The sequence below is a fragment of the Chelon labrosus genome (assembly GCF_963514085.1).
Source record: "Chelon labrosus genome assembly, chromosome: 16".
Lineage (NCBI taxonomy): Eukaryota > Metazoa > Chordata > Actinopteri > Mugiliformes > Mugilidae > Chelon > Chelon labrosus.
This window is the reverse complement of record NC_140349.1, coordinates 18,726,398-18,754,178: the sequence shown is the minus strand read 5'-3', so window position 1 is coordinate 18,754,178 and position 27,781 is coordinate 18,726,398. Positions and strand designations below refer to the sequence as shown.

The 27,781-nt window shown below is 41.3% G+C and overlaps 2 protein-coding genes across 2 annotated transcripts; both read left to right on the top strand.

Annotated features, from left to right (window-relative positions):
* Positions 1-4,374: 4,374 nt before the first annotated feature.
* On the top strand, positions 4,375-18,112 carry scin (scinderin). The gene is made up of 16 exons (XM_084563467.1): positions 4,375-4,749; positions 9,742-9,896; positions 10,357-10,518; positions 10,625-10,774; positions 11,332-11,424; positions 11,504-11,636; positions 11,733-11,821; positions 11,906-12,121; positions 12,778-12,899; positions 13,469-13,559; positions 14,597-14,767; positions 14,864-15,041; positions 16,035-16,156; positions 16,567-16,644; positions 16,718-16,778; positions 17,172-18,112. Exons 1-16 carry the CDS (start codon positions 4,557-4,559, stop codon positions 17,333-17,335), a joined length of 2,178 nt encoding a protein of 725 aa, XP_084419593.1. The 5' UTR covers positions 4,375-4,556; the 3' UTR covers positions 17,336-18,112.
* Positions 18,113-20,506: 2,394 nt separating this feature from the next.
* On the top strand, positions 20,507-23,935 carry arl4ab (ADP-ribosylation factor-like 4ab). The gene is made up of 2 exons (XM_084563273.1): positions 20,507-20,788; positions 21,907-23,935. The coding sequence occupies exon 2, from the start codon at positions 21,985-21,987 to the stop codon at positions 22,588-22,590; it is 606 nt and encodes a 201-aa protein (XP_084419399.1). The 5' UTR covers positions 20,507-20,788; positions 21,907-21,984; the 3' UTR covers positions 22,591-23,935.
* Positions 23,936-27,781: the final 3,846 nt, after the last annotated feature.

The window sequence follows — 27,781 nt, the reverse complement described above, 5'->3', positions numbered from 1 at the left end:
GGTCACCTAGTCTGCGTAGCATTTCTTTTTGGTTTTGTGTTGTTTGGTGGTTTGGTGGTGTGCCCTTATTTACTGAGATGGTGACTTTAACCGGGGCCATTCGTGTGCTATGATGCATTATAATTCCTGAGTGAAAAATCTTGAAACAAACCTTTCTCATGGAGATTGTCACACAATTGTGCAACAGCTTTGTAAACAATATTAGATATCCAAAAAAGGTTCAAAAAAGGCAACTGGACTTGTAGAGTTTTCTTTGAGAAGACGTTTCACCACTCATCCGAGTAGCTTCTTCAGTTCTAGGGGACTGGTGGGAAGTCTGAGGTTTAAATAGGAACTCCTCCTGAAACTTGCTTGTTATGTTGACAACCAGAAACCGGTGCAGCTAATTCCCGTTAACGATTGGGTACTTACCTGTTGTTAAAGGGGGGGCTGTTCACCGTTATCTTCTAAGGAGTGCCCTTTGTCCTTCAGGTGTAGGTGGACCACTGAATCGTTTCCTGATGAGCTGGCTCTCCTGTGGCCAGCTGATCAGGAAACGATCATCAGGGCTCTCCTGTGGCCAAGACAGGAGAACCAGCTCATCAGGAAACGATTCAGTGGTTCACCTACACCTGAAGGACAAAGGGCACTCCTTTGGAGATAACGGTAAACAATAACGTCTTAACTTCTGTCCCCATAAAGTTTCAACATCATTCACACCTTGACACTGGAGCCTCTGACGGACAAGAGTCATTAGAGCACCATTCATAGGGAAGAGGACGGGGACAAACCGGGCCCCCCCCCCCCCCCCAACAACACGTAAGTACCCAATCGTTAATGGATATTAGCTGCACCGGTTTCTGGTTGTTAACATAACAAGCAAGTTTCAGGAGGAGTTCCTATTTAAACCTCAGACTTCCCACCAGTCCCCCAGAACTGAAGAAGCTACTCGGATGAGTGGTGAAACGTCTTCTCAAAAAACTCTACAAGTCCAGTTGGCTTTTTTGAACCCTTTTTTTTGATATACCGTGACCTGGATGACTGAGAACCTTCACAGACAAACAATATTAGAAGTAAAGGTGTGTGTGAGGTTATGTGTCTACAGTAAAGGCCAAAATATTTGGACTTTGAGTAGGCATTTAAAGCATAGGTTTTATTAGAGCAACCATAAAAGACTGAGGTAGCCTGTTGCATAGATAGATCAATTAGTTTAAATATAGCATTGTTGAGGTAAGGTAACACATTTCAACTGTAGATGGATAGATAGGTTTTTATTTGTCACATGCACAGTTATACATAGTACAATGCACAGTGACATGTATTCTTGTACCTGCAGCCAGTAGTAATAAATAAATAAATACTACAGTAAAACAGTAGTAATTGCAAATTTCTTCACACACAAAGTAAACAATATGTGTGTAAATGTACACCGAGAAAAATAAAATAAAATATAGACTGTAATATAGAATAAAATATAGACGGTAAAACTCAAGTGTAAACTTGGGGGGGGGGGGGGGGTAGAGTGAGTAAAGTGCAGTGGTGCAGTGGTACTTAAGTCCGGTTAAGGCTCAGAGTTGAGCAGACGGATGGCATGTGGGTAGAAACTCCTCTTCAGCCTCTCAGTCTTTGTCCTCAGGCATCGGGCTGTTTCAGGATCTTCTTGGCCCTTAACCTGCAACGTTTGGTATAAATGTCCTGCAGGTTGGGGAGGGGGGTTCTGATGGTCCACTCCGCTGAACGGACCACCCTTTTGAGGACCAGGAAGTCCTGCCTGGTACAGTTTCTTATCCAGGCGGTGATGCTCCCACACAAGATGCTCTCAATGGTGCAGGTGTAAAAGTTCCTGAGCACCTTGAGAAGTCTCTGAGGAGGAGGTAGAGACGCTGTCTGGCCTTCTTCACGATGGTGTTCAGGTGATGAGTCCATGACAGGTCCTGTGAGATGGTCACTCCCAGGTATCTGAAGGTATCCACTCTTTCCACCTCAGACCCACAGATAATAAGTGGATGGAAGACCCTCTGCTGTTTCCTGCTGAAGTCCACAATCAGTTCCTTTGTTTTGCTGACGTTCAGCAGGAGGTGGTTCTCCTGGCACCAGTCCTCCAGATGGGATACCTCCCTCCTGTAGGCTGTCTTGTCGTCGTGGGAGATTAGTCCTACAACAACGGTGTCATCAGCGAACTTGATGATGATGTTGGAGTCTGAAGTGGCCTCGCAGTCGTGCGTGTACAGCGAGTACAGCAGAGGGCTGAGCACACAGCCCTGGGGGGATCCAGTGTTAAGAGTCAGGAGGGCTGAAGTGTGGTGACCCACTCGGACCACCTGTGGTCTGCCGGTCAGGAAGCTGTAGATCCACCTGCACAGGGAGGAGTCCAGGCCCATGTCATGCAGCTTAGAGACCAGTCTGGAGGGGACTATGGTAATAAATGCTGAACTGTAGTCAACAAACAGCACTCTCACATAGTTTCCCATTACCAGTGTCCAGTAGTCTGGATCCTGCCTAAAAGACAATTTAGATTGTTGTAGAAGTTAGCTCCTTGAGATCTATAGGAGAGTACAGACTTAGTGGAAGTAATCTGAATGTAAATGAGACCTTTAGACATGTTTTAATGCTACTCTGCTTGACAATACATGTGTGGTGATTCTTCGTAAAGAGATGCATGACGTCACTACTATCCTGGGGTTGTTCCTTCAATGGTAAATAATATGAGCTATTAGCATTACAGAGCTGTCAGCTTTACGGGCTGTGCAAAAGTTGGGAGGTCGTTTGATGGCCCAGGTTCAGAATCAGAATCTTTCATTGCATAAGTGTACACAACAAAATGATTGTCAGCAGATACGCGGCGTATACATTCACCGTAAGAATAAAACACAGCACAAGACATTTTAGCAAAATGTGTTGATCTCCGTGGCCAAACAACTGTTTGCGAGTCTGGTGGTATGAACCTGGGCAGGCTGGTAATAATAGCTGAATTACTTCCTTAAATTTCGTTAAAGCCTCCACAGACATTTACTGCGATGACATTTTTCTCCCAGTGCTGTGTAGTCAATTTTGTAAAGTCAACCGTTATTTGAAAAACAGTCCGACAGAAGAGGTTTTATAAGAAGTTCAGTTTCTATGTAATGTGTCGGGGAGTATTTAAAGCAGTGAGTGGGTTGGTTTACATTTGGAGTTATTCAAGATTCTTTAGGGAAAGGGTGCAGGGTGTTATTTATTTTACTTTCTTGTGTGAGGTTAAAGGATTCTTTTTGGAAGCACCCTCACATTATTTTTAGAACCCCAAGCATTCGCCCAAGCCTGTGTTTCTAATATGCATAGCGTAACAATATTCAAACCACAGGTCTAGCATTTCTGTCATAAAAATAAAAATAAAAAGTTAGCTACAAGTACACATGCTATCAACAAACATTCTGTGTAACATGTCTGTGAAGGTTCTCAGTCATCCAGGTCATGGTATATCCAACAAGGGTTCAAAAAAGAGTCCAGGTGCCTTTTTTGAACCCTTGTTGGATATTCTGTGTAACGTGTTTTATCACACCACTGATATAATATCCCAACCAAGAGTTTGAGATCGTGTTGTAGTCCATCTTATTCTGTGTGTCTGGTTCATAGCATAGCATAGCTTGATTAATGGAGCCCATGGAGGATTGCATTGAACCTGTTTGTCCTAAACATTCCACAGATGCTGGATTGGCCAAGTCAACACATTGAACTTGTTCCTCAAACCAGTCCTTTGCTTTGTGGCAGGGCACATTATCATCCATCTGAAAGAGGTCACTGAATGTCGTGTCCATGTAAAAGTGTACATAGGCAGTTATTGTCATGGAAACATCCACAGGAAAGGCAGAACCCAGGTTTCCCAGAACGACATTGCTCACAGCATCGCACTGCCTCCACCGCGCCAAAACTTGCCACCTTCTCCCATTGCTCCGTGGTCCATTGTAGGAGCTTTAACCAGTGGACAGGGGTCAGCATAGACACCATGACTGGTCTGCAGCTACACAACCCACTACGTACTGCTGATGGACTCAGATTCAGGGAAGACAGCATGGCAATGCGGTATAAACCACATAGCATAGAGTATTTTTGTGTGACAAGGACAGAAATAGACATGCTATAGTTCACTTGTGATGTTGCAATGAAAAAATCCACAGTGGCTCAAAAAAATTTCCCCCCATGGGCCACTGTTAAAAGAAGAGGAATCTTCCAAGAGACACTTCCACTTCTATTTTAGAAGCTCACTGTGTATGCTTTTATTAGACACTAGATGTACTGTAGTGTTGACATATAGTGCATGACGGGCGTGGATGTGCACGTTCACTGAAAAGCTCAATTCATGCGTGTATGTTTGAGGATACCGATGTGTGTATGTTGGCAGCTTTTGGACACACCCACTCTGTCTCTCTCTCTGTGTTTGACTTAAGTCTAGAGGAAGCATACGCTGAAACACACAGCTTCTTCACACTCTGTCAGTCTGTGCACAGGAACAGAGCAGCAGTGTGTTGCTGTCCTCAACCACACAACTCTCCTCTCAACTCTCACTCAGCCTCTCAGCCTCTCAGCAGCGGCAGCTCGACATGGTGCTCCAGCACAAAGAATTCGCCAAAGCAGGCAAGAAAACCGGCCTGCAGATCTGGAGGATTGAGAAACTGGAGCTGGTCCCCGTGCCCGAGAGCTTGCATGGGAACTTCTACACTGGAGATGCTTATGTAATTCTCCATACTATCAAACAAAAAACCTGCTCCTATTACCACCTGCACTACTGGCTGGGTAAGTGAGCAAAGTTATGAGTCTTCTTTATCGGATTGATTTCTTTTATTAAATAAAGCACGTGTTAGACTAATGCAGACTAAAGATGTAATTATGTTCAGAGAGAAGAAGTCATGCTGTGTAGTCGTCAACCTTAGTGAGAGATTAAAACACGTTCTGAGTAAACATTCAACTTAGGTGTTCCAAGGAAAGCCATAAAGATGTTGTTAAGAGGAAATCCGAAACCTCCACGCTCGTGATTACATTTCAGTTTCAACATTTCCATCTATTAGTGCTGCAGTCACTTCACAAGGTTTACCCATCAGCTTTTCCAGTCTAACCACTAACTCAACTGCCGATTCTTGGCATGCGCACCATCAGTCAAAGAGACATAAGAGCAGACTGACAGACTGTTTTTTTTACAATGACTGAATAACCTTGTCTCAAAATGTGCAAATTTGCCCTTTGGTGGGGAAAGGGCTACTTAGGAAAATGTACCGAAACATAAATGCGAAAAGAAACACCTTATTAAAACACCTCATTTGAATAATTGGCTTTTTTTTGTTAATTGTAATATATTAACAATTCGATTTACAACAATTGTTTTAATTGTGACAAATATTCAACACTGCCCATTGCTTCCGCGAGCCGATGTGCTTTCGCAAAAGTTTGGACCATGGTAAGATTTGCCACTGGATGCTGACCTTTTTGTCTTATTTCATCTGACATTGATTTCATTTTTAATTTCTGAAGCGAGAAGCGGTGTGCAATGTCATCTCTTTTGCAAAACAAAAATGTGATCAGTGCGACGCGGTCCTACAGAGTTGCGATGTGTTCCGTAAGTTTCAGTAAGTCCTAGTGGAACAAGTTCCACCTGATACTGGTTCCATAAATGTATGTGTTTGTTTTTGGCTTGTACTTTCTTACAGAATCCATGCAATAAAAAAAACTGGTACCACAACTACTTTGGGTTTAAAGAAATAAATAAATGAATCAGAGTAAACAGTAGTCTGTGTAAACTGTGTCTCTTCACCAAATTCCAAGTAATTAAATACACTGCCTGGCCAAAAAAAATAAAAAAGTCACCACCTGGCTTTCACTAAGCAAATAGGTAGGAGCCTCCTATTGGATAATTACTGCATGAGTGATTATCTTTCAGCTGGCAACAAGTTATTTAACCACAGCTGATGCAATGTGTAGCTTCTCATTTCTTAAACAACCATGTCAAAAGACACATCCTGTGGTTGTGGGAGAGATGTTAGTCAAATCATTGGCATGCATCAAGCGGAGAAAACATTAAAGAAGATTACAGAAACTACTGAAACTACCTGAATATACTGAATGACCAGGTTATTCCATCAGTGGATTTTTTCTTCCCTGATGGCACGGGCATATTCCAAGATGACAATGCCAGGATTCATCGGGCTCAAACTGTGAAAGAGTGGTTCAGGGAGCATGAGACATAATTTTCACTCAGGGATTGGCCACCACAGAGTCCAGACCTTAACCCCATTGAGAATCTTTGGGATGTGCTGGAGAAGGCTTTGCACAGTGGTCAGACTCTCCCATCATCAATACAAGATCTTGGTGAAAACCATTTATGGTAATTACCTATGCAAATGGTTGAAACAGCTCGGTGCATTGAAAACAGACATGTAACACATATTCAGACATGTAACACATACCTGAGAACTTGAGAAAATAAAACAGAAACTGAATAAGATCTAGGTATGCGCAACAACCCAGGGCTGTTGATTAATTCCAAATGAATTCCAAATGTCAAAGCACTTTGATGGATTGTGATTCCTCCGTAGCATATCTTCACTGAACCTGAATGTGTACAACGACTCGGGGAATAGGCACTTTTTATCGCTGGGTTCCATCAGTGACTGCCTGTCTGTAGAGCTGATGTACTTCACTGAGAGGAGGAGGGAGTAGTGATTAATGTTGAATGACTTGCGTGCATTCTACGATCTATGTGTTCTAAAGAAAGAGAGTGCTTTTATTTGTCATTATATTATACAAGTATCATACAACGAAATTACGTGGTCAGACATGGAGGGTTTGCCCCTAAGCCGCTTACAAGAAAAAAAAGTAATATTGTAAGATGTGTTCTATTGAGGAAATGAATGCGCAGCATGTATGATGAGGCTAACGGGGCTCATTGGGAAATAATAATATAAAACAATAATTATGGTTGTACTGTGAGCACTCTTAGCAGCAGATGTCAGCAGTAAACACTTAACTTGATCTCACTGCTCTTGAGAAAGTGCTTCATAAAACAAATATTATTTGCAGCCACTGGGAGCTATTACCAAATTTGCTGTTGTTTATGGAAAATTATCTTGGTTAGAAGATGCAATGTTATGCATTTTTATGAAATTGCTAGATCAAATGACTAGAGAATAACTTGGATGGTTCACACCTCTGAGGAGCTTTTTAACTTCAGTGTTTTGATGCTGATTAGCGTTTAGCTCACTGTTATGGTTTTCTGCACAGCAAGGTTAGCAGCCACTTAAATCAATGCTGAGCATAGACTGTAAATAAAGATGGACTGCAAAGAGAGCTCCTTAAAGGTGAAGTCAAAGCAAGTAGAGCTCCCCCTGGTGACTAGCTGCAGTATAGGCCATAATCTCCATCCACTCAACACTAAAGCATACGTCAAAAAAAAAAAATTAAAGGACAGTTTCTCTCATTTTAGGTAGTTAATATGATACTGATTCATGTTCAAGTGTCAACTTTTTGTAAAGGTTTTGTTTAAGTTAGTTATTTGATGCTATAAAAACAGGATGTGACATCATGATGACTACCAGTTGCCTTCCAACTGCTCCATACAGCGGTCCCATAGGACTGCGGTAGTAGGAAAAAAAAAAAATGAATAAGTACAATGTAATCCAACATTTCCTTGTAACTGGTGGAGGTAGAGCAGAGCACAGTATTAATTAAACAAAAATGCAAATGAGACTTGCTGAAGTATGGACAATGCTAGGAAGTGGGGACGCTTTGTCCATATTTATATAAAGTCTTTGATGCTGATGTTGTTCACCAACAACAACTCCATGAGGTAATAAGTCAAGGCGTCAAAAGAGTTAATGCAGTTAATACTTTAAAAATGTCCAACTTCCCCTGACAATAAATCCAGTACTGTTGCATACAGGCCCAATACTCTGCAGAGCCAGATTGCCATCCTCGAGGGCCCCGAAGGCCTCGTATTCATTTTAGTTGTTTGGAATTTTAACAACTGCAAATTTGTTGTGATTATTGTTTGTTGTTGGGAATATGCACCACTAAAGCACAATATGAAAACCAACACGTTGCAATAAGTTCAGTATTATATCCTATCTAAAATGTTGCATGGTGTTATTCATAAATCAATTCCTCACTGAATTAAAATAAGTTAAACTGTCCTTTTCTGGTCGCTGGTCAGTGAGAACACTTAGATTCTGCAGTATTGATCCACTCTTCGCATCCTCTGAAGTTGACAGGATGTTCATTAGCCTTTATGCTCCTTCAGAGAACCCATCAGCATTAATAATGCACCATTATCTCTGCAAATGGACATCTCAGTCACTCTTTTCCACTGGACAGGAAGGAAGATACCACACTTGTCTTAACACAAGTGCCATTTGTGTAAAGAAGAGTGGGTGTGAAAAAAAAACTGTTGGGCTTTCTGCTGACATTACTGGCACCCACAAACAGTCGTTGCAGTTGAATGATCTGGAAGAACGATATGTCAGAGCACATTCTGATGCTGAATACCACTGTGGGTCTTGCATTTCCATCTGTCTATGCTGACTTATTTTTGCTTAACAGTTGAATTTATACGGATTCCACTAATGAGAAGAATAGGAACAGATTTTTTTTTTTTTTTTTTTTTTTCAGTTTGAAATGGGAAATGAACATCAGTGTCCAATGTTATCATCTATTATTTTTGCTCTATAGATATGTGTTTGCTTCCATCTTTTAGAGTTTAAATCATTCTTGATAATCCTCATCACTTGGGACTGTTACCAAACGACGGTGCATCAAGTTATTTTACTCAGTAGAATATACTGAGAGGGAGAATGACAAATTCCTGATAGTTCATTAATTTCCTGAAAGCCCTTTGAGCATTTTTCTTATTATTATTATTATTTTTTTTAGCAGGGACCCAGTCCAAAAAGTGACATTCAAGATGTTCTACAATGTCTGGTGGTGATGTGTTTACTTGTCACTTGAGCTTAATATTTTATAAATTCAACTGCTGATAAGTTAGTCTCAGCTCTGTTTTGTGACTAATGTCTGAATTTAATCCCAGAGTAGCAAGGTATGAAAACAGTTAGGATGTAAGGATATAGGTAATGGACGATTGAAATGAAAGAAAATGTAAAACTCCCTGTGATTCCCATGGTAGGACATGTTAACAGTCATTGTCAGTCTTTGCTGGATGTCTTTGCTGACAATGACTGCACATCTTCCTAGAGTTTTATCACCTCAGTGAGGTTGCCACATCTGATCTGACAACAAAAATGAGATACAGTGTGTTGAGTGTGAACATTGACTGGCGTATTTTGGTATTGTACTCAGGATGTGGCTAGCCAAGCTGAAGATTCAAAACTAGAAAAGGGAAACTATGAAGACCTTCGAATTTCACAGTGTCACAAGTCAATGTACAAGTCTCAGTTTCCTAAATAACTATTAACAATTCGTATGTCCATTCTAACCATCACCAAAGCCAACACACCTACAATACATACAATTTAGTTCCTTTCATACCACCATTGACGTGCAGTTTTGTAAAAAGAGAATCTATTAACATGTTGTCTTTGTTCCCTGACAGACATTTAGCTGTTTAGCTGTATTTATCTCTATCACCACCTAAAAAAAGGCAGTTTTGTTTCTTCTTTACATAAAATGTTAGGAACCTGGTTTGTCGATTTTGCTTGCATGTCCATGACTGGACACGCATATTTCATGAACCAGAATCTGCAAAAAACGCAGGTTCTCATCGTATCCTGCGTTTTTTCTTAAAAGGAAAGGAGTGCAGCCAGGATGAGAGCACCGCCGCTGCCATCTTCACCGTGCAGCTGGATGACTATCTGGGTGGAAAGCCGGTCCAGTACAGAGAACTGCAGGGAGTCGAGTCGACAGCCTTCACCAGCTACTTCAAGGGAGGGATCACTTACCAAGTAGGAATCAAATTCATTACAACGTCTGGATGGTAACAGGTTTCTGTCATGAGTCTGTTTTGGCGTATTTCTGCCTTTAGTTTAATCTTCAGCAAACACAAAGCTTGTTATGCTATCCTCTGTCAAAAGATTGTGTTGCAGAAATGTTCTTTTGACAGTCCAGTCTGATCTGGCCGTTCTATTCTTGAGGCTCAGTACTAGTATTAGTCATCAAGTCAAGAACTTGACTTGATGACTAATAATTAGCACATTAGGTGTCAATGTCAGTGTACCAGTCATTGCAAATACAGCCTCACAGGGTTGCTGGCATGACAGCAATTCTGGCAGCCCTTATTTCAAGCACAACACACGTAAAATGATTCGTTGTGAAGACTCTAAATTAGGTGTGCAACTCCACAAGTAAAACTCTTTATGGATATTGATCCGTTTATCATTGATATTCTGTTCTTGTTGCCTTCAGACTGGAGGCGTGGCCTCGGGATTCCACCATGTTGTCACCAATGACCTTTCAGCAGAGAGGCTTTTCCACATCAAGGGTCGACGCGTAGTCAGGGCCACCCAGGTCCCCCTCAGCTGGTCCAGCTTCAACAGGGGTGACTGTTTCATCGTCGACCTTGGAGATGTGAGAGCAAATGTGCTGTGTGTAATCAGTGACTACGTGGTTATGCGCGGACAAGATTGTTTAGACAGTGATTTCGCATTCTGCCCGTGTGTTTGTCCGTCTGCAGAAGATCTACCAGTGGTGTGGAAGTAAGTGTAACAAGTTTGAAAGACTCAAAGCGGCACAAGTGGCCAGAGGGATCCGAGACAACGAGAGGTACTCCCGCGCTGAAGTGATAGTTGTGGAAGAAGGAGAGGAGCCGCCCAAGTTGACTGATGTAAGTCTTATCGGATTGTGTCTCTTCATCACCATACTGAATTTTTGTGACAAAGAATGTGACTGACATCCAATCTGGACTGTCTCCAAATACAGTGCAAGTTGAATCAAAGACAATTGGCACAGGTCTCTGGACTAGCGTGACTGTAGCAAACTTGGCAGCCACTTCAGTTACCAAGAAGAATTTAGGCTATGACTTTCGGTGCAGTATGCTCATTGAAGTTAGACTAACTATCTGCTGGGCCAATCAAATCATTAAGATGGGCTTTATGTGGTGATGAACTGAAGAGTAACAGTCATTCAGGAGTTGAATTTGTCTACACGGCTGTGATTGTTTAGAGGAGTATCCAGTTGTGTGTAGAGGCTGGTTTTTTTCTGTATCGGCTGAAACATGACCCATAATGAAATCCAAATGTTATGTTACCAGACTGACTATTATTGAATGTACGTATGTATTAAAGAATGCTGTTTTCCCGTGTTGTTGTTTTTTTTTTTTTTCTTGGTTTGGACCGGTATTGCAGGGTGCATTAATGGCTTGGCTTTTTTTTACGTTACTAGGTTCTTGGAGTCAAGCCAGAACTGTCAGAGGGAACCGATGATGACGATAAAGAGGCAGACATGTCCAACAGAAAAATGGCTAAACTATACATGGTACAGTATTCACACACACACAAATGTGCATGGACGCCAAAGATGTCCTGACATCTCACTCTGTGTTTTATATCGTCAGGTATCAGATGCATCGGGATCCATGAAAGTGACCATCGTGAAGGAGGAAAACCCATTCCTCCAGAGTGACTTGCTGTCGGATGAGTGCTTTATCCTGGATCATGGCAAAAACAAGATGATATTTGTATGGAAAGGTAAGGTGGGAGCATCTGAGATTTTCAGCATCTGCTTCACGTGACTGTCTTGGCTTTTTAGATAAACACTCATTTCAACCCCTTCATCTCCAATAGGGCAAAAAGCCAATCCCAGTGAAAGAAAGGAGGCCATTAAAACGGCCGAGGGCTTCATCAAACAGATGGGCTACCCAGCAAACTGCCAGGTTTGCTTTCAGTTTCTGTTCTGACTCTTTCATTAAGCAAAAACAGCTACAGCGGTAATGGTGTTGCTGCTGATGGTCCTGCAGATACAAGTGCTTCCAGAGGGAGGAGAGACTCCCATGTTCAAGCAGTTCTTCGAAGGCTGGAAGGACAAAGACCAGAGCAAGGGTTTTGGGACGGTGTACACCACTGAAAGAATTGCCAAGATCCAGCAGGTGGAGTTCGATGCCTCCAAACTCCACCAGTCCCCCCAAATGGCAGCACAGTACAACATGGTGGATGATGGGACCGGAGAAACACAGGTGACTGAAAGCTACCAGAGATATCCATGTCAAAATCATGGAAATGTTGCCTTGTTGACGTAGTTTCACTTGATGGTTGAACAGAGAGCCCTGGGTTTTTAAATATCACTTAAGGCGTTATGGTGGTGGTACATGGCCATATACACTGATCAGGCATAACATTATGACCGCCGTCCTAATATTGTGTAGGTCTCCTTTGTGCCTCTAAAACAGTTGTGACTCATCAGAGACTCACAACTGTTTTCATGTTTTCATTTTATTATTAAAGTAAGTTATTTCCAGGAAACAAAGTCATGAAGCGCAGTCCAAGAATTTGTGGACCTGTAAAAATGTTTCCTTAGAAGCGTATATACAGTATGTGGCTAAACAAGTTTGTAAGGTATGCTGTAATTATAGTGCATATCTAGTTTATGAAACCTGAGGTCAGCAGTGTTAGAAGTCTGCCTTGTGATTAATTAGGGAAGGTATTTAACCCAATTAAAGTACATTTGTGTATTCTAGGACATTACATTTAGTTTTTATTCCATGATAAGTTTCCATGATGCCCCCACGGCCCTGCAGAAGACAAGCATTTATAGAAAATGAATGAATGAATGAAGTTTCCATGTTATCATTGCTACCAAACAAGACATGTTGTTCTTGCATCTCTGTCATAGATCTGGAGGGTGGAGAGCAGTGGCAGAGTCCCCGTGGACCCAAAGAGCTATGGACAGTTCTACGGCGGGGACAGTTACATCATCCTGTACACTTACAAGAAGGGACAGATAATCTACACCTGGTATGGCGTGTTTCACGTATCAAGCTAGTTTGCATGAATTCCAAAGAGCTCTGACTTCCTCTGCGATACGCTTAAACGCTCCGCACAGGACTTCCTTAATTTTGTCAATCACAGTTTTGCTGTATTTTAATGCTGTTCCAGCATTTCAATCCTCAGCTGCAATATTTAAATCACACTCAAATATCAGTGTATCAGTCAGAATTTTACAGAAGAAAAAAAGCACCGATTTTTGCTAAATGCTCCGCTGTAGCTAGAGTATAACTTTGTCATCTGGTTTGGAATTTGACAAACTGTACAAATGTTATCAGACCATTTTCACTGAAAGCTGTTGTTGGACCAGACTGAGTCACGTTCATGAGAGCAGAGGGACTGAACCAAAGTTATAAAGGGGTAGGCTGTAACACCAAAGCAATAAGCTGAAATAACTGCAGGGCTGCTGGTAATTATCTGTTAGTTTGCTTCCACAGATGACTCTAATTCATTTGACCCACTGATAACATGAAAATAATTGCTGCTTTGCAATATCATCTCAGCAAACCCGTCAGTGATTGTTATTATCACCCCTGCAGGCAGGGAGCCAGCTGCTCCCTGGATGAGCTGACAGCTTCCGCCTTCCTGACTGTAGAACTGGATCGTTCACTTGGAGGGAGACCGGTTCAGGTACAACCAGTATGAAATGAAAACGAGCAGCACATGCTCTGGATTCCCGGAATCGCTCACATAGCCAAATGCCTATGTGTAAACAAAAGGAGATTTGTGTTTCTGTTTCACTTTACTCACAATGTGAGGGTTAAGAGAAATAACAAAGGAGTATTGGCTTTAAAGAAAATTTCAGATTTATCAAAGCTAACGTGTAATTATAGTAGTTTAGAGTCCTATTCAGTAGTGATAATAGACACGCTGTAAACAAACCTCCAAGAAAAATGACTAGATTAAAGCAACTTAAATAAGGCATATAGCTTCATATTGCAGAAAGATTACTGAATAAACTAACGAACTCTGAGCTGTAACACTATTTGAATGGACTGTCAACAGTGGAAAGTCTCCTTATTTTCTGCAACAGTTGTCTATTTGTGTATGTGTATATTTGAAATTCAAATCAATATAGAGAAAGACAGAAGAGGAAAGGAGAAGAGAGAAGAGAGAGTCGGAAACTTGCACATTGACACCAACAGATGTCGAGCAGCAGCAAGCTCTCATAACTTGAAACTAACCACTTGAGCGGCAAGCGTTTTGTGCTCATGTCGCAACCAACGAGTTGACAAGTTCAGTTTGAAAGCAACATTATACATGTTTTTACATTTATTTTAAAAAACAGATGAAGAAAAAGAAGAAAAATGAATTCCAAGCCAAATAAACTTCGGTATGAACTGACTGGAAATCAGCAGTCAATCATAACCGCCATGACCTTTTATTTTATTTTTTTACGCCTTGATATAAGTTGGTAAGATAAATTATTTAACAGTTCATTCAATGTACAGTTGCTATAAATGGGGAGAAATTCTAATAGGCTTATATTTGGACTATATTTCTATAGTTCTGCGATTGCTGTACTTCTTCCTTTTTTCGTAAAGTTGGTCATTTTAACCCTTGTCAGCCTCAAGTGGCCATTCAAGGAACTGCAGTTTCTGGCACTTCACTTTGGCTTCATTCTTTCAGACCAACGGCCAGTTACAGTTACCTTCTTGTGTTTTCAGATCAGAGTGTGTCAGGGTAAAGAACCCCCTCATCTACTGAGTCTCTTCAAATCTAAACCCCTCATCGTATACAAGAGTGGTACATCTCGTCTTGGACGCCACCCCCCGCCACCTCCCACCCGACTCTTCCAGGTTAGACGGAACCTGGGTACCATCACCAGGATTGCTGAGGTGACCATTTCCTGATTGTCTATTCTGAATGAACTGTGGTGATAGTGCTTGTTCCATCTACATTTATGTAAAGACACTGAACTTCATGTGTTTCAGGTTGATGTCAGTGCCACCAGTCTAAACTCCAATGACGCCTTCCTTCTGAAAATGGCGGATGGGAAAGGATTTCTGTGGGTGGGCAAAGGGGCCAGCGAGGAAGAGATAAAAGGGGCTGAGTACATGAGTAAAGAGTTGAAGTGCAGCAGTAAAAGCATCAAAGAAGGACAAGAACCAGGTCATTATTTAACATACGTTTGATGTTCAGAATATACACTGTCCACACATGTCACATTTGTCCACACAGTAAATTACAGATGAGGATGCTTCAGATTTTTCCTTCCATGACAGGAGTGGCAAATCTCAAGCCAAAGTGAACCCTCTTCTGTTTCAGTCATGAAATATGTGCATCATTAAGATACAAAGATGTGATATGTTATGAAAATCAGCCGAGTAGTTGCTGATGACGTCACTAATAAATACACAGTAGAAAGCAATGCTTTGCAACAATGAAATCTATATTCTTGAACACATGTATAGCCTGTATAAAAACAGGCTGCAGCTCAGCACCATCAACAGCATTTAATGGTACTTCACAGATGGGATAGTGTAAATGCGGTATTTCTCTGAAGCGTTCTCCGTGTACTGCAGATAAAATTCAAATTCAGATTGTTTCTATGCAGCTTCCTTCTCTCTGTCACCCCAGGGCGTTTAGTGAGGTTGTTAGCTGACTGCTGTCGAGAGGATTTGGACCGTTGCTCTGCTAGCGTTAGCGCATGCCTTTTCAGATGAGTGTGCATCGCAGTAGTACTTTTGTGGTATTTCAGGACACAGATGATTTGCATGTCACGGTAGAATGGGCTTCCTCTTTAGTGAAGTATTTCCACTCGATGAACCGCTGTTAGTTTGCTGCAGTGGCCCACTGGGCTCCTCACCTGTCTTCTTGGAGGCGTCCGTGTTGTTATTGTCACGTGATCAGTGACCAAATGACATGATGCTAAAGTGTCAGGGCACAGCACTGAAGTCGACTAGCCTGTTCAACCCCTAATTCTCCCCTACTTTTATCTATCCATTTATATTTTATTTTTGCATTTATTTAATTTTAGTTGCATTATTTTTTCGGCTCTAAATCGCCTTCTACATCAAACTGGTTAATTGACTCTTAAAGAACTGCATACAGTAGGTGTGAGTATAGAATACTTAAAATGTCATTGCGCTGTTTGTGTTTCAGCTGAGTTCTGGGCTGCGTTAGGAGGGAAGATCAAGTACCAGACGTCAGAAAGGCTCGAGAGGCAGACCATGACACATGCCCCCCGGCTGTTTGGATGCTCAAATAAGACTGGCAGATTCGTTGTGAGTATTTGACCCGATATAAATTAAATATCAATCCCTACATTTTATGATTTGTACTTCTGATGAAGCCTATTTAAAAAAGTTCAATTTTGTTTCCGCTAGCATGTGCCACTTTGGGCAATCATTATCTTCGCTGCACTTCAGTTGCTTGTTATATTCCTCATGTGATCTGACTCCCACTTCAATCTGTGAGAAACATTGCTGTGTGTTAAATGGAAACTGAAGTAACATCATCACTGTTATCATCGCTACAGGGCGCCAAAGTAATATTATAACTTTTATAATTTCTACACGGCATATGCCAGATATCATTAAAAGGTGAACACTGTGCTTACATAGGAATACTTACAACACTTTACTGTGTACTGATCGCTGAAACGTCCACTGAGTGGAGTTAACGTTGTGTGTAGATTGAGGAAGTTCCAGGAGAGTTCACACAGGACGACCTGGCTGAAGACGACGTGATGCTGCTGGACGTGTGGGATCAGGTATATATGTTAGGACATATTAGGCACGTCTGGATGAACTGAACAACCGCTGATGCTCAGTCTCCTGTTGCAGGTGTTTGTATGGATTGGAAAGGATGCCAATGAGGTGGAGAGGACTGAATCTGTCAAATCTGGTGAGCTTTGGCATGCTTAACTCGTCACAAGACTTTCATGACAGAACTCGCGTGTGGTCATTTCGGCTCAGCAACAAGAGTAATAAGCAAACATTTGAATAAAATCATGTCTACTGGCCGGTATCTAACCAAACTGCAATCTCTGCTGAGCCTTAACCCTGGTCTTCTTCTGTGTTGTATGGAAATGTACGAGAGTCACTTGTAGGACTGTGAAACCGTCCGGTGTAAGATTTTTATAGTCTCTCATCCAATTTATACACCGCCACGCGTCAGCTAATAATTTCCTATTACTGAAGAGCCAGCAGCACAGAAGAGTACTCTGTTACAACCACATGAGGTCACTGCTAACATGTGAAAATGTTTTCTGTCTGTGACTCAATCTCTCCCCTGCAGCCAAAGAGTACATAGAGACCGACCCGAGTTGCCGAGACAAGCTCACTCCTGTGGTGGTGGTGAAGCAAGGTCACGAGCCCCCCACCTTCACAGGCTGGTTCCTGGGATGGGACCCCTCCCACTGGGACACTGTCGCCAGGAGCATGGCGTCTCTGAAGGTTTAGATTGCACACATGTTCTGTACTCTGGTTCAGTTAAGCGTATTATCATCTCTATAATCAGCATGAACAAATTCACTGCTCTTGATAGATCTCTTTCCCTTGTGATTATTCTTTTGTGTGTGTTTGTGTTGTTTCTATAACCATACAAGGGGCATCTCTACCAGTATGGAACCAGTTTTATTCTGCAAAACCTAAAGTTAAATTTCCATGTGTGCAATGATCATTAACAGATGAGTTGCCATTTATCAGTACACCACCTTTAGATGTAAAGGTGCACTTGTTATACCATGATCACTTCCATCACTCTCTCCTGGAACTTTTATTCATAGTTTGCTCAGCTGCCACAAGCCTCAATCAGATAAGTCGCAATGTGATTTAAATCACTTCATTTTAATTATTTCAGTAGTACAGCTATCATTTGCTCTCTAAATCAGTCATTTTTCCAGACGAATTCCTTTCCGATCGAAAGCATGAACCACTGTGTTTTGAAGGGGGGTTTTTGCTAGTTAACTGCTTAACAATAAAAAAAACAAACAGATTACTGTTTGCACCTGTATTGACTCTTGAATGTTTCTTTGTGAAGATATGGGGGATGATTATTCGCAACGATTCGTATCAACATACATTTTTTTCTGTGTGGATCAATATAGTTTTATGATTTTGATTTCTACCGAAAAAATAAATCGAAGACACTTTTCCATCCCATTGTCAGACAGAAAATAAAGACTTTACTTTTAAAGCAGTCTGTTTGGCGTGTATTTATAACACATCAAGACACTTTCTTACAGTGACTGAAGAAACTGAGTATTATACTGAGTACAGTATCAGTTAATCAGTGTGTAGTTTCGGTTGCACCTTCTGTAAACTATGTAACAGCACTTAGTAAACAGTTTGTAGCACACTGTTCAACAACACATGTCAGCAGTACTGGAGCGAATTTCTTATCTGTTTAAATTATACCTTACTTAGTGTTAATGCAAGGTTCACTTCCATCACTCTCATCTGGAGCGTTTAGTCACATGTGATGATCTTTATCCATAGTTTGCTCAGCTGCCATGCAGAATGAGTTCAATTCAATCCTCTAACTAACAAGCTACATGGTGTTGCTAAAACATATCTGACATAGCGTGGACTACACATTAACAAATGAGGATGTATCCTCCATACTTTTTTTCCTAATTTAATTTCCTAATCATTTTCTTATACTTTAAAGAGGAGATTTTCTTCTACAAATAACAAAAATGCAGTACTGGATTTGTCCACAAGAGGGTGCGCAGAACAAGGTAATAAAAACTTTGAAGTTTGTAAAGTTCTGCAAGGCTACGGAGGCATTAAAACGTTGCTTCTTTTTGTCCTTAAACGTTGTGCATAAAGAAATCATCAAAAAATAAAATGTATCCTCATTAACCGCCACATGAGGCCACCACACACCTGTCAGGAATACCTTTCAGGTGTCATACGTGGTCCAGTGAAGATTATCTTGGACGTGCAGATATAGCTGGCCCGTCATTGTGAAACCTCGATTATTTGCAGGAAAACAAACAACAATGACATAATGACATTTTGTGTCGGTTGTTGATCCCTTAAGCCCTTTTTCTATTTTTGGACATTTCTGCAAGAACATTTATTGCGTAACAGTTCCTGAAATGAACAACACTGGACACTTGGGAATTGAAGCACTCTACAAAAAAATCTAAACTGTATATTTACCAAGCTTGACACAGATAAATAAATAATAATGTTGACTCAATGCACTACGCTCAGCCTTCAAAAAATTATCAGGGATGAATTCATTGACAGATGCCTTCAGGGACCTCTAGGCTGGTAGAGGTTAAGCACAACACTTTGATTTGGAGATCATTCTGTATTAAGTCACTGGGTTTATTAACCAGCTTACACCAAATATATATATATATATTTGTATTTTTCAAAGTATTTCCAAAGTGAATGTAATGCTCTAAACATTTGTATGGTCCTGTTTGACCTCTGACCTTCCAGACTGTGTATTGGATAACCTTCCATTCACTGTGTGGTATTAGATCAGTCTGCCTGACAGTCATTTCAGTGTAACGGCCTGTTTCCCCAGTTGATGGCTCTCCTTGTCACAATGACTGACACAAATGAGTGGCAGACTCTGGGTATTTTTGAGCTGACTGGACAACAAAAGCCAGTCTAACAACTTGTTGAGGTGCTGAAAGAATTTTAGTGACTATACCCGAATATGCAGACAGGCAGTATGCTCATTTCAACATTCCAGTATGTTTCCAAGGCTAAAATGAGGTTGAGAACTTTTAGAACAGGTTCAATGACATCAGTGTCAGAGACTCGTTGTTACTGTTTACCCTCTAATATGCTGATCACAGTTTAAATCTCGCCACAGTTTAATACCAGCATGAACAACAGTTGTCATGTCGTGTGATTCCCTGCCACATGAGTATTGCTGTGGTATTTTTTGTATGATGTGGTGGAAATGATGGTGAGTCCAGGGGACGGGTCAACACATTTCATTTGGATTTCTATGTCTACATTATTCACGGCATTATCTTGAACCTAGTATCCAGCAGCATCATTACACAGAGACAAGAGGAATTACAGGTTTAAAAACTGGAGATCATTCTAGGTATTAAGCCCATATATTCATTATATATGGACAATGAAGTCACAAATCATAGCAAAGTAGGCAAGGTAGTCAGGAAAGGGAGGCATATTGTATTACAGATCAACGGTCAGAATAAAAGGTTATAAGATGTCTTATCTAGGCTACTGTTCGTGATCGTAGCTTCTGTTTGAGTAATTGGCGGCGTGCGTTGACGTGCGCGTGGTCGTGACAGACGATTTTCGCCGCCCGCCAATCAGAGTGCGAAATGGAACTGCATCAAAACAACCAACGTTAGGCAGCGACGTTTGACATCACGCCTTCAAAATAAAATTTGCGATAATCCAATGAGTCTACGTACAGTACACTGAAGTTTGAAACAGGAGTGAACCTTGTAAATAACAGGCCACAATAAAAGACTAAAAGCGTACTGAGTATACTAAGTAGGCTATTTTTGATTATTGTCAAGGCAAATGAAACAGCATGATAAAACGTTACATGCAGTCTATTCTAACAACTTTTGAAGACTTCCCAGAACAGTATAAAAGGATGATAACCACGTCGTCATCATCCTTTTGTTTTCTGATTGTTTTAACCTAATTGTGACGTGTGACTTCTTAATATCGTAAGTTTAAGTTCAGAATTTAACAAGAGTGGTAGTTTACCGTAGCTTTATTTTGAAAATCCTAATCGGAAATGAGGATGTTTATTCTATGTGGCTTGGCGCCTCTGCGGAATGGAGAGGGAGTCCTTTTAAGTGGGAGCTCAGTTTGTCAGAAGATGTGGAAGGAAAGTGATGGGGGAACCGTGGACCTGTGGACGCAACTGTCACTTGGTTGTGGATTAGCATTTTTGTGAAGGTAAGTCCCTTGTAATGGCACTGTAAACGATGTTGTTCTGTGTAGAAAACACCGTGCTAACTGCTGTATAATTATATTCAACGTCAGTGACAAATAAGAAATATATAATTTTCCCCTGAATGAAACAAACGCCATTTTTCCATTCCTGAGCGTTGTCATGTAACGTTGACGTGACATATCTGTCAGCTACATTAGACCTGATAAAGCTAAGACAAACTTTTATTTTGCAATTCTTCTTTGCGCATTAAATTCAAACCAGGTCTGGTTTAGCATAGGACCGAGAGAACTCTGCGCCAGACTCCATTTAAAAAAATCTCCAAAACTGAAGCGGCCCGAGTCTGCTCAGGTGTAAACCCAGATTTAATTATTGCATTTGCTATGAGCGGATACATTTCCTGAATCGCTAACGATCGGCGTGTGCAATACACCAAGCAGCGCTGAATTTGAATGAAATTTCCACTTTTCGTGACAAATCACCTGTCAGAGTCTCCCATCCACTTCCATTCGGTGAGCAGGGCGGGGACGGCCGCTGTAAACCAATTCTTAAAGATTTTGTTGCAGTAGAAACGCTAAATTGTGATGGCACGCATGCCGAATTATTGGAAAAACGTCTCAGATGTAGGCTGCGTATGTTTCAGTGTTGACTGATGTTGCGCAATTTGGCTTGGATCGCTGAAGCGCATGGGTGTGTTATTTAAATTCAGATTTAGATCCTTTAACCGTGAAAAGTCCCCGCTGCTGAGGCTGGAGCTGTACACATGAGTCTGCACAGGGCTTTGATCATCCTGGAGGACTGGAGGCCTGGTTGATCAGTTGAATCTAGTGAAATTCAAACCCTCCACCCCGTTGTTTACTGGAACACACGGTGAATAGAAATTAGCGTATGAACTCCCAGCTGGCTGCCGCGGTGCTACATGTGCAAATGGGCTGCGATCCACCCTGCTGTTTTATTTCTAATTCATCTCTCAGTGCCAGGATGATGTGAGGATGTCTAGTCTAAAGGGAGGGCGCGATACATTCACTTGTTGGGTGTTTGGGGCTTTTGCAAAGCAACGGAGTGCATTGTTTTGTGTGCTTTGACTCATTATGCATTCTGTTTTTGTTCCCCTTACCCCCAGCTCCTGCTGCACTCATCAGAGATCAGAAATCGACCGTGGGGATATCTGGTGGCAACTTTTCCTGCTGTGTGTGCCAAGATGGGGAACGGATTATCAGATCATCACTCCCTCCTCCCGAGCCTCCCATCGTTCCAGGCTCTTCACATTGTCATTCTCGGACTGGACTGTGCGGGGAAGACCACCGTGCTCTATCGCTTGCGTTTTAATGAGTTTGTGAACACCGTCCCGACTAAGGGTTTCAACACAGAGAAGATCAAAGTGCCAGTCGGAGGTAGCCGGCGGACGGCGTCCTTCCACTTCTGGGATGTAGGCGGTCAGGAGAAGCTGCGGCCTCTGTGGCGCTCCTACACCCGCTGCGCTGACGGCATTGTGTTCGTGGTGGACTCTGTGGATGCCGAGCGCATCGAGGAGGCCAAGACGGAGCTCCACAAGATCACGCGCCTGGCGGAGAACCAGGGCGTTCCGGTGCTGGTGGTGGCTAACAAACAGGACCTGAGGAATTCACTCACTCTCGCTGAGATGGAGGGCATGTTGGCTCTGGGCGAGCTCAACGCCGCCACGCCCTGGCACCTTCAGCCCGCCTGCGCCATCATCGGCGAGGGGCTGCAGGAAGGGCTGGAGAAGCTCCACGCCATGATCGCGAAGAGGAGAAAGATGCTGCGGCAGCAGAAGAAGAAAAGATGATGTGCCAACAGTGGGAATCGTGGAATGTGAGCTGAATCTAAAAGCTACATGAGAATTACGGAGCTGCAAGCAGTCTCCTGGCTCATTGTGTTTATTGTGAAAGAGACACAATGATCCCTGTCCTGTCGGCCGCCCCTTTGAAGTCTGCCTGGCTGGTTATGATCCTTCCACTTGGACTGTTTGTTCAGGTTGGCCAGTGTTTGGCTCCCACAGAGAACAATGGGATAGATTTTTATTTTTTTTTCTTCTCGTGGGCTTGGGTGTCTGCAATCAGCAACAAGTCGTTCTGAAGGAAGTGCAGTGTTGTGCTTCACAGCGGCAAGCCATGACGTCTGTGCTCAACTCTCAAAGACGGACAATGAGCTCTCATCTGCCTGTTTTATGTCATTTGTTTGAAATATGAGCTGCATCTCTTCGTATCTACCAGTCTTTATATTTTTATTCTACCGAATCTCTGTAAGTTTACATGAAAATCAAGAGTGACTCACTTAAGTACGTGATTCAAGGTGACTGTCACACTGATGGCTGGATAAGTTCATCTATCTAACAATACAGTGACAAAAAAAGGAGAGATAACCGATTGCGCCACAGACATCGGCGTCAAAAGAACACAATAGGGAATAAGACACTTTATTGTCATTGTAGTCTGTACAATGAAATAATGCGTGGTGACAGTACGGCAGCACAATAGTCAAAAGCAGCAATGTGTAACAAAAGCTACAAAGTGAATACTGAATCATTGAATCACGCAATCAAGGATCTTTGTTGAAATTATTAATTCAATCAGCTACACCAAAAAAAAGGGGCTTTATGTATTGCCTGCCATTTGATTACATCACTGTCAGTGTTGGCGATTGCAGCTTCACTGCACAAATCCAAACAGCTGACAAGGCCAACTGGTAAGCTAACACTGCATCATAAAAGTATTCACGACCTAAAACACTTTATTACTGGACTGAGAGGGTTTTTTAAACAGTTTTGCTCAGTTACAACTTTGTTCTTGTAAAATTAGCTAGTGAGCTAACAATGGCCCACTGACCGTGCTAGCGATTTAAGATTCTTTAGCTAACAATAGTTAGCTGTGATAATGGTAGCTAGCTAATTATAATGGCTAGTTTATTCTTGACAATCCAATGAAATTGAAATATCTATAGTTTTTTTCAGTTATGGACTTAGTAACAGTCATTTTCATCAGTTTTAGTGATTATTCTGTCACTTTTTAATGGAGTCGTGTAATACCTTATTAACTGTGATAAATGATTCCTTAGATAGACCCTTTGCTTTTGCATAGGAGTGAATTCAGGGTAAGTGGATACACCAAAAAAAAAAAAAAAAAAAAAGCAAATCACTGCAAATCCCAAAACTGGTGATTGTATCAGCAGTCCAGGTCGTCTCCACGTGGCTGTAAAAGGTGATAATTGTTGTCTCTTTGAAGCTGTGACTTCATCAGCTCCATGTGTCCACTGGTAGAAGCGTCTTGTGTAATCCTGCTGATTGACAATACCAGTTGGCTCAGCAGGAATGTCCCCTGGCGGCCCTCGGAGACAGCCCAGCGCAGAGCCAGCCTCACTGTTACCTGGAGACACACATAGTCAGAGCCAAAGTCTGAATGCACTTTAATGGTCCCTTTGCTGACCTTCCCGTGAACTCTGACAGAACTCTGATTCTGAAACTGAAAGAAATGAAATATTGCTTCAAAAGAAGCGTCTTACTTGATATATGTGTACATATACAGATTTTACTCTCCCACTCTGATTGGCAGGGTGTTCATATTTATGTGTTTGATCCACTTTGTTCATTTGGAATAAAGCAACAAACAAGCAAATATATCACTGTCGTCCAAGTCTCTTCTTCACTGCTTGATTTACAGGTGTTCGTCACTGGTCATGGTTAAATTAGATAAAAGGGATCTATTTATGGAAAATGCTGCTCCACCGGTTAAGCGGAATACACAGACACCTCTGGCTATTGCTGGCGATACAAATAACCTTTCTGTACACTGAACATGATCTCGTTATGTAATTGGGAATATTCAAATTGAGTTTTATGAGGGACTATAACACTGTAGTTATTTATGTACTGTACATTAGCTGCTATTCCAGAGAGAAATCACCTTCTCAGCTTAAAATCCAGTCTGATCCATGTTGTTCATTTTGTTTGACTCCGCTGATACTGACAACTTTAGGGTTATAGAGGACACAGATGATGTGGTCAAAAGCACCGCAGAGCAAAGGAGATGTTGAGCCTAATTAAAGTTGAGGCTCCAAAACTAGCCTCAAAAATAGGACAGTAAAACATATCTTAACTCAAGGTCCACTTACTAATTTTAATACCGTATCAAATGTATTAGCTGGTGGAGTTTATTACACCTGGAACAAAATCAATCTACATTTTGTCCTGAATATGCCTTTTTAGTGACACCAAGAGGTCAAAGGGTCAACCTTTTAGAAGCAGTTCTGTCTTCCTGACAAAAAATGCACCGTGATGAGTGACAGCGAGAACCAGTTACCTTCTTTTAAGACCATTACAACATCAGATCATGTGTGCTGGCATCTACAATGATGCCTAGATACTATTACAGCCATGTCTGGACTGGTGAGTGGCATTGCCAGGTGCCAGATGTCAGGATTACAAAATGATGATAACTGCATAATATCTATAAATAAGTTCAGAAATCTAACTAGCTCTAACCAGCTCTAACTGCACGAGTCCTGATCATGTGCAGTATATTACACCTGTCATGTAGGTGACAGGTGTAATATACTGGTGCTGAAAACTAGACCCTCATACCCTGCTTTAAAATAGTCACGTTGTTACTGTTAAGGGATGAAAGTGTCCTCTTCAGATACGCCATAAAAAAAAAAATAATAATCTTTTTTTAACATTTGGTTTTTATGGTTTGGACTGAAGTTGATTGAAAGAATTATGTAAAAAACAAAACGAAAAAAAATGAATATTAAAATTCATTAACATAAAACATGCTATTTTATGACATTTTTGAAGTGGACACTTTTGTCCCTTAATGGTAACAATGTGACTGTTTTAAAGCAAGGTATGAGGGTTAGTGACTATTTTTGAAAATGTGACATAAATAATTCATCAAAATCAATGTTGTTACTAATCACTGACATATCCAACGCTGTACTATAATAATTCCCCTGAGGAAAATCCACTTCGCATTCAAATTACTGAAAATATTTGTTGTTGTTTTTTAAGAAAAATCTGTGACGCCATCACAAACTATACACATATAAATCGTTCAAATTCTAAAAAAATAATGAAACATTTGGTGTTCATGACGAGCACTGAAAAGATTTATGTAAAAAACAACAAAAAAGTTGAAAAAATATGTGCTATTTATATGGTGTTTTTGAAGAGGACACTTTTGTCCCTTAATGGTATCAGTGTAACAACTTAGGTTATGCTGTGTGAAAATAGACTAATTTGGGATTTGTGTTTGAAATATCAAAATTAACTAAAAAAATACGCACCTTTGCCAAATATCATAGCAAAAAGTTGATAAGTTATCATTAACAGTTAACATTACAGTCATTATTCTCCAATAGTATAACTACTAGATACCACTTGGAAATATAAGCCCTGTACAGAGCACATTTACAAGACAGCCCATATGATTCATGGGTCTTGGTGAATGAAGTAAGGCTACTACATGCTTACAATAATACAGAGCTAACCTTAACAGCTAACATTTTGAACAGAGCATATAAATATTGTTTTATTGTCTGGGTTAAATACTGTCTGTGTTTGTGTTGTGGTGGACTGCCAGGTCTGATTTCCGCGTTGAGTGTGTTTTCAGGAAGTCAGACTTAGCCTGCTTACAACAATACCAGGCACAAACACACAGACTCACTCTTTGGACTCTCTCCCTCTGTTTGGGGTTTCTGGTGTGGGACTGCAGGCTAATCACGTGTCACAAACACGTTTCAAGCTGGTTTATAATGGAGGTGAAACTGGCGCATGTTGCAGTCCTTTTGGAGATAATAAAATATGAGGACAGAATGGCCTCCCAGCATGCTCGGCTGAATCCAACAACCTTAAAAAGAACTGCAAATGAGGAGTTGTTTATGCCACTTGTAAATTCCCAGGCTACTGTTGGTGCACGCATGAGTGAATGCATTCATATATATTTGTGTCACAAAAGTAAAATGAAACATGGAAAACTGGAAACCGTCATTAGAGCAGAACTGTGAAGACACGCTGGCCTTCCTGCATCTGCAGCATCCTTCCTGGGCTGCCTGCCCAGTTGCACTGAATATTTTCCATTACGCAAAGCTGAGTGTCGCCCAGGTTAAGCTTCTCCCTCATCCGATTGGCCCTTGGCCACAGGGTGACCACAATGTTTAAGCACTTTGACAGGGTGGGCTTACAGGGATACTTGTTCCCAATCATCCATATCTAAGTTCCTGGACGTGCACACAGTCTCGGCTGGGACGCCTTATCCTGGGCTCTAACCAAAAGTGAGGAACAACTGAGATGTAGCGCACTACTGGCAACTTCTCTATAGGCTCTATAGTTTAGGCTTACGTAATAAATGTGGGCTTATTGTGCAACCTCTGCTTTAATTTAGACTAGTGCACTGTAACTTAATATACAGTACATCCATCCACCCCCTGTGTGGGATAAATAAAGAATTTTATTATTTTAAGATTATCCTGTTTTGGAGAGAGGGTTGAGTGGACTGGAGCCTATCCCAGCTGTCATTAGGTAAGAGGTGAGGTACACCCTGGACAAGTCAACAGTCTATCACAAGTGGCATATTATCACTGGCCTATAATATGATGATATATCAATAATAAAATAATGTACTGTGTATATACACATTATATAATACAATATCTACATTTAAGATTAAGGGTTTCGGTCAAAAAATGTAATGATATTGATACACCTTTGCAAAGTAAAAGTTGTCCAGTAAATCATAGCCAAAATAGTAAACATACTGTTAATTATAGTACTCAACATGTAAGAAGTTGCACAGAATATCATACTAATGCAAAAGCGACGTTTCTTTGGGGACTCCTTCAAGACTTCACTGAATTTCACGGTTGGGTTTGGCATTTAGCAGCATGAGACACCATTAGGGAGGAACCAAGTGCACTCTGGGCCATGTCAGTTCCTAAAACAGAATACTGGAGGGCAATTGCTGCACAATAACAGGAGCTGGTTGGAA

Bases quoted from the DNA above. Each gene is read 5' to 3' on its own strand.
- scin (XM_084563467.1), top strand. From the start codon at position 4,557: ATGGTGCTCCAGCACAAAGAATTCGCCAAAGCAGGCAAGAAAACCGGC. The intron at 12,900-13,468 runs GTATGGCGTGTT...TCACCCCTGCAG, and splicing joins GGACAGATAATCTACACCTG to GCAGGGAGCCAGCTGCTCCC. The intron at 14,768-14,863 runs GTGACCATTTCC...CATGTGTTTCAG, and splicing joins CCATCACCAGGATTGCTGAG to GTTGATGTCAGTGCCACCAG.
- arl4ab (XM_084563273.1), top strand. From the start codon at position 21,985: ATGGGGAACGGATTATCAGATCATCACTCCCTCCTCCCGAGCCTCCCA.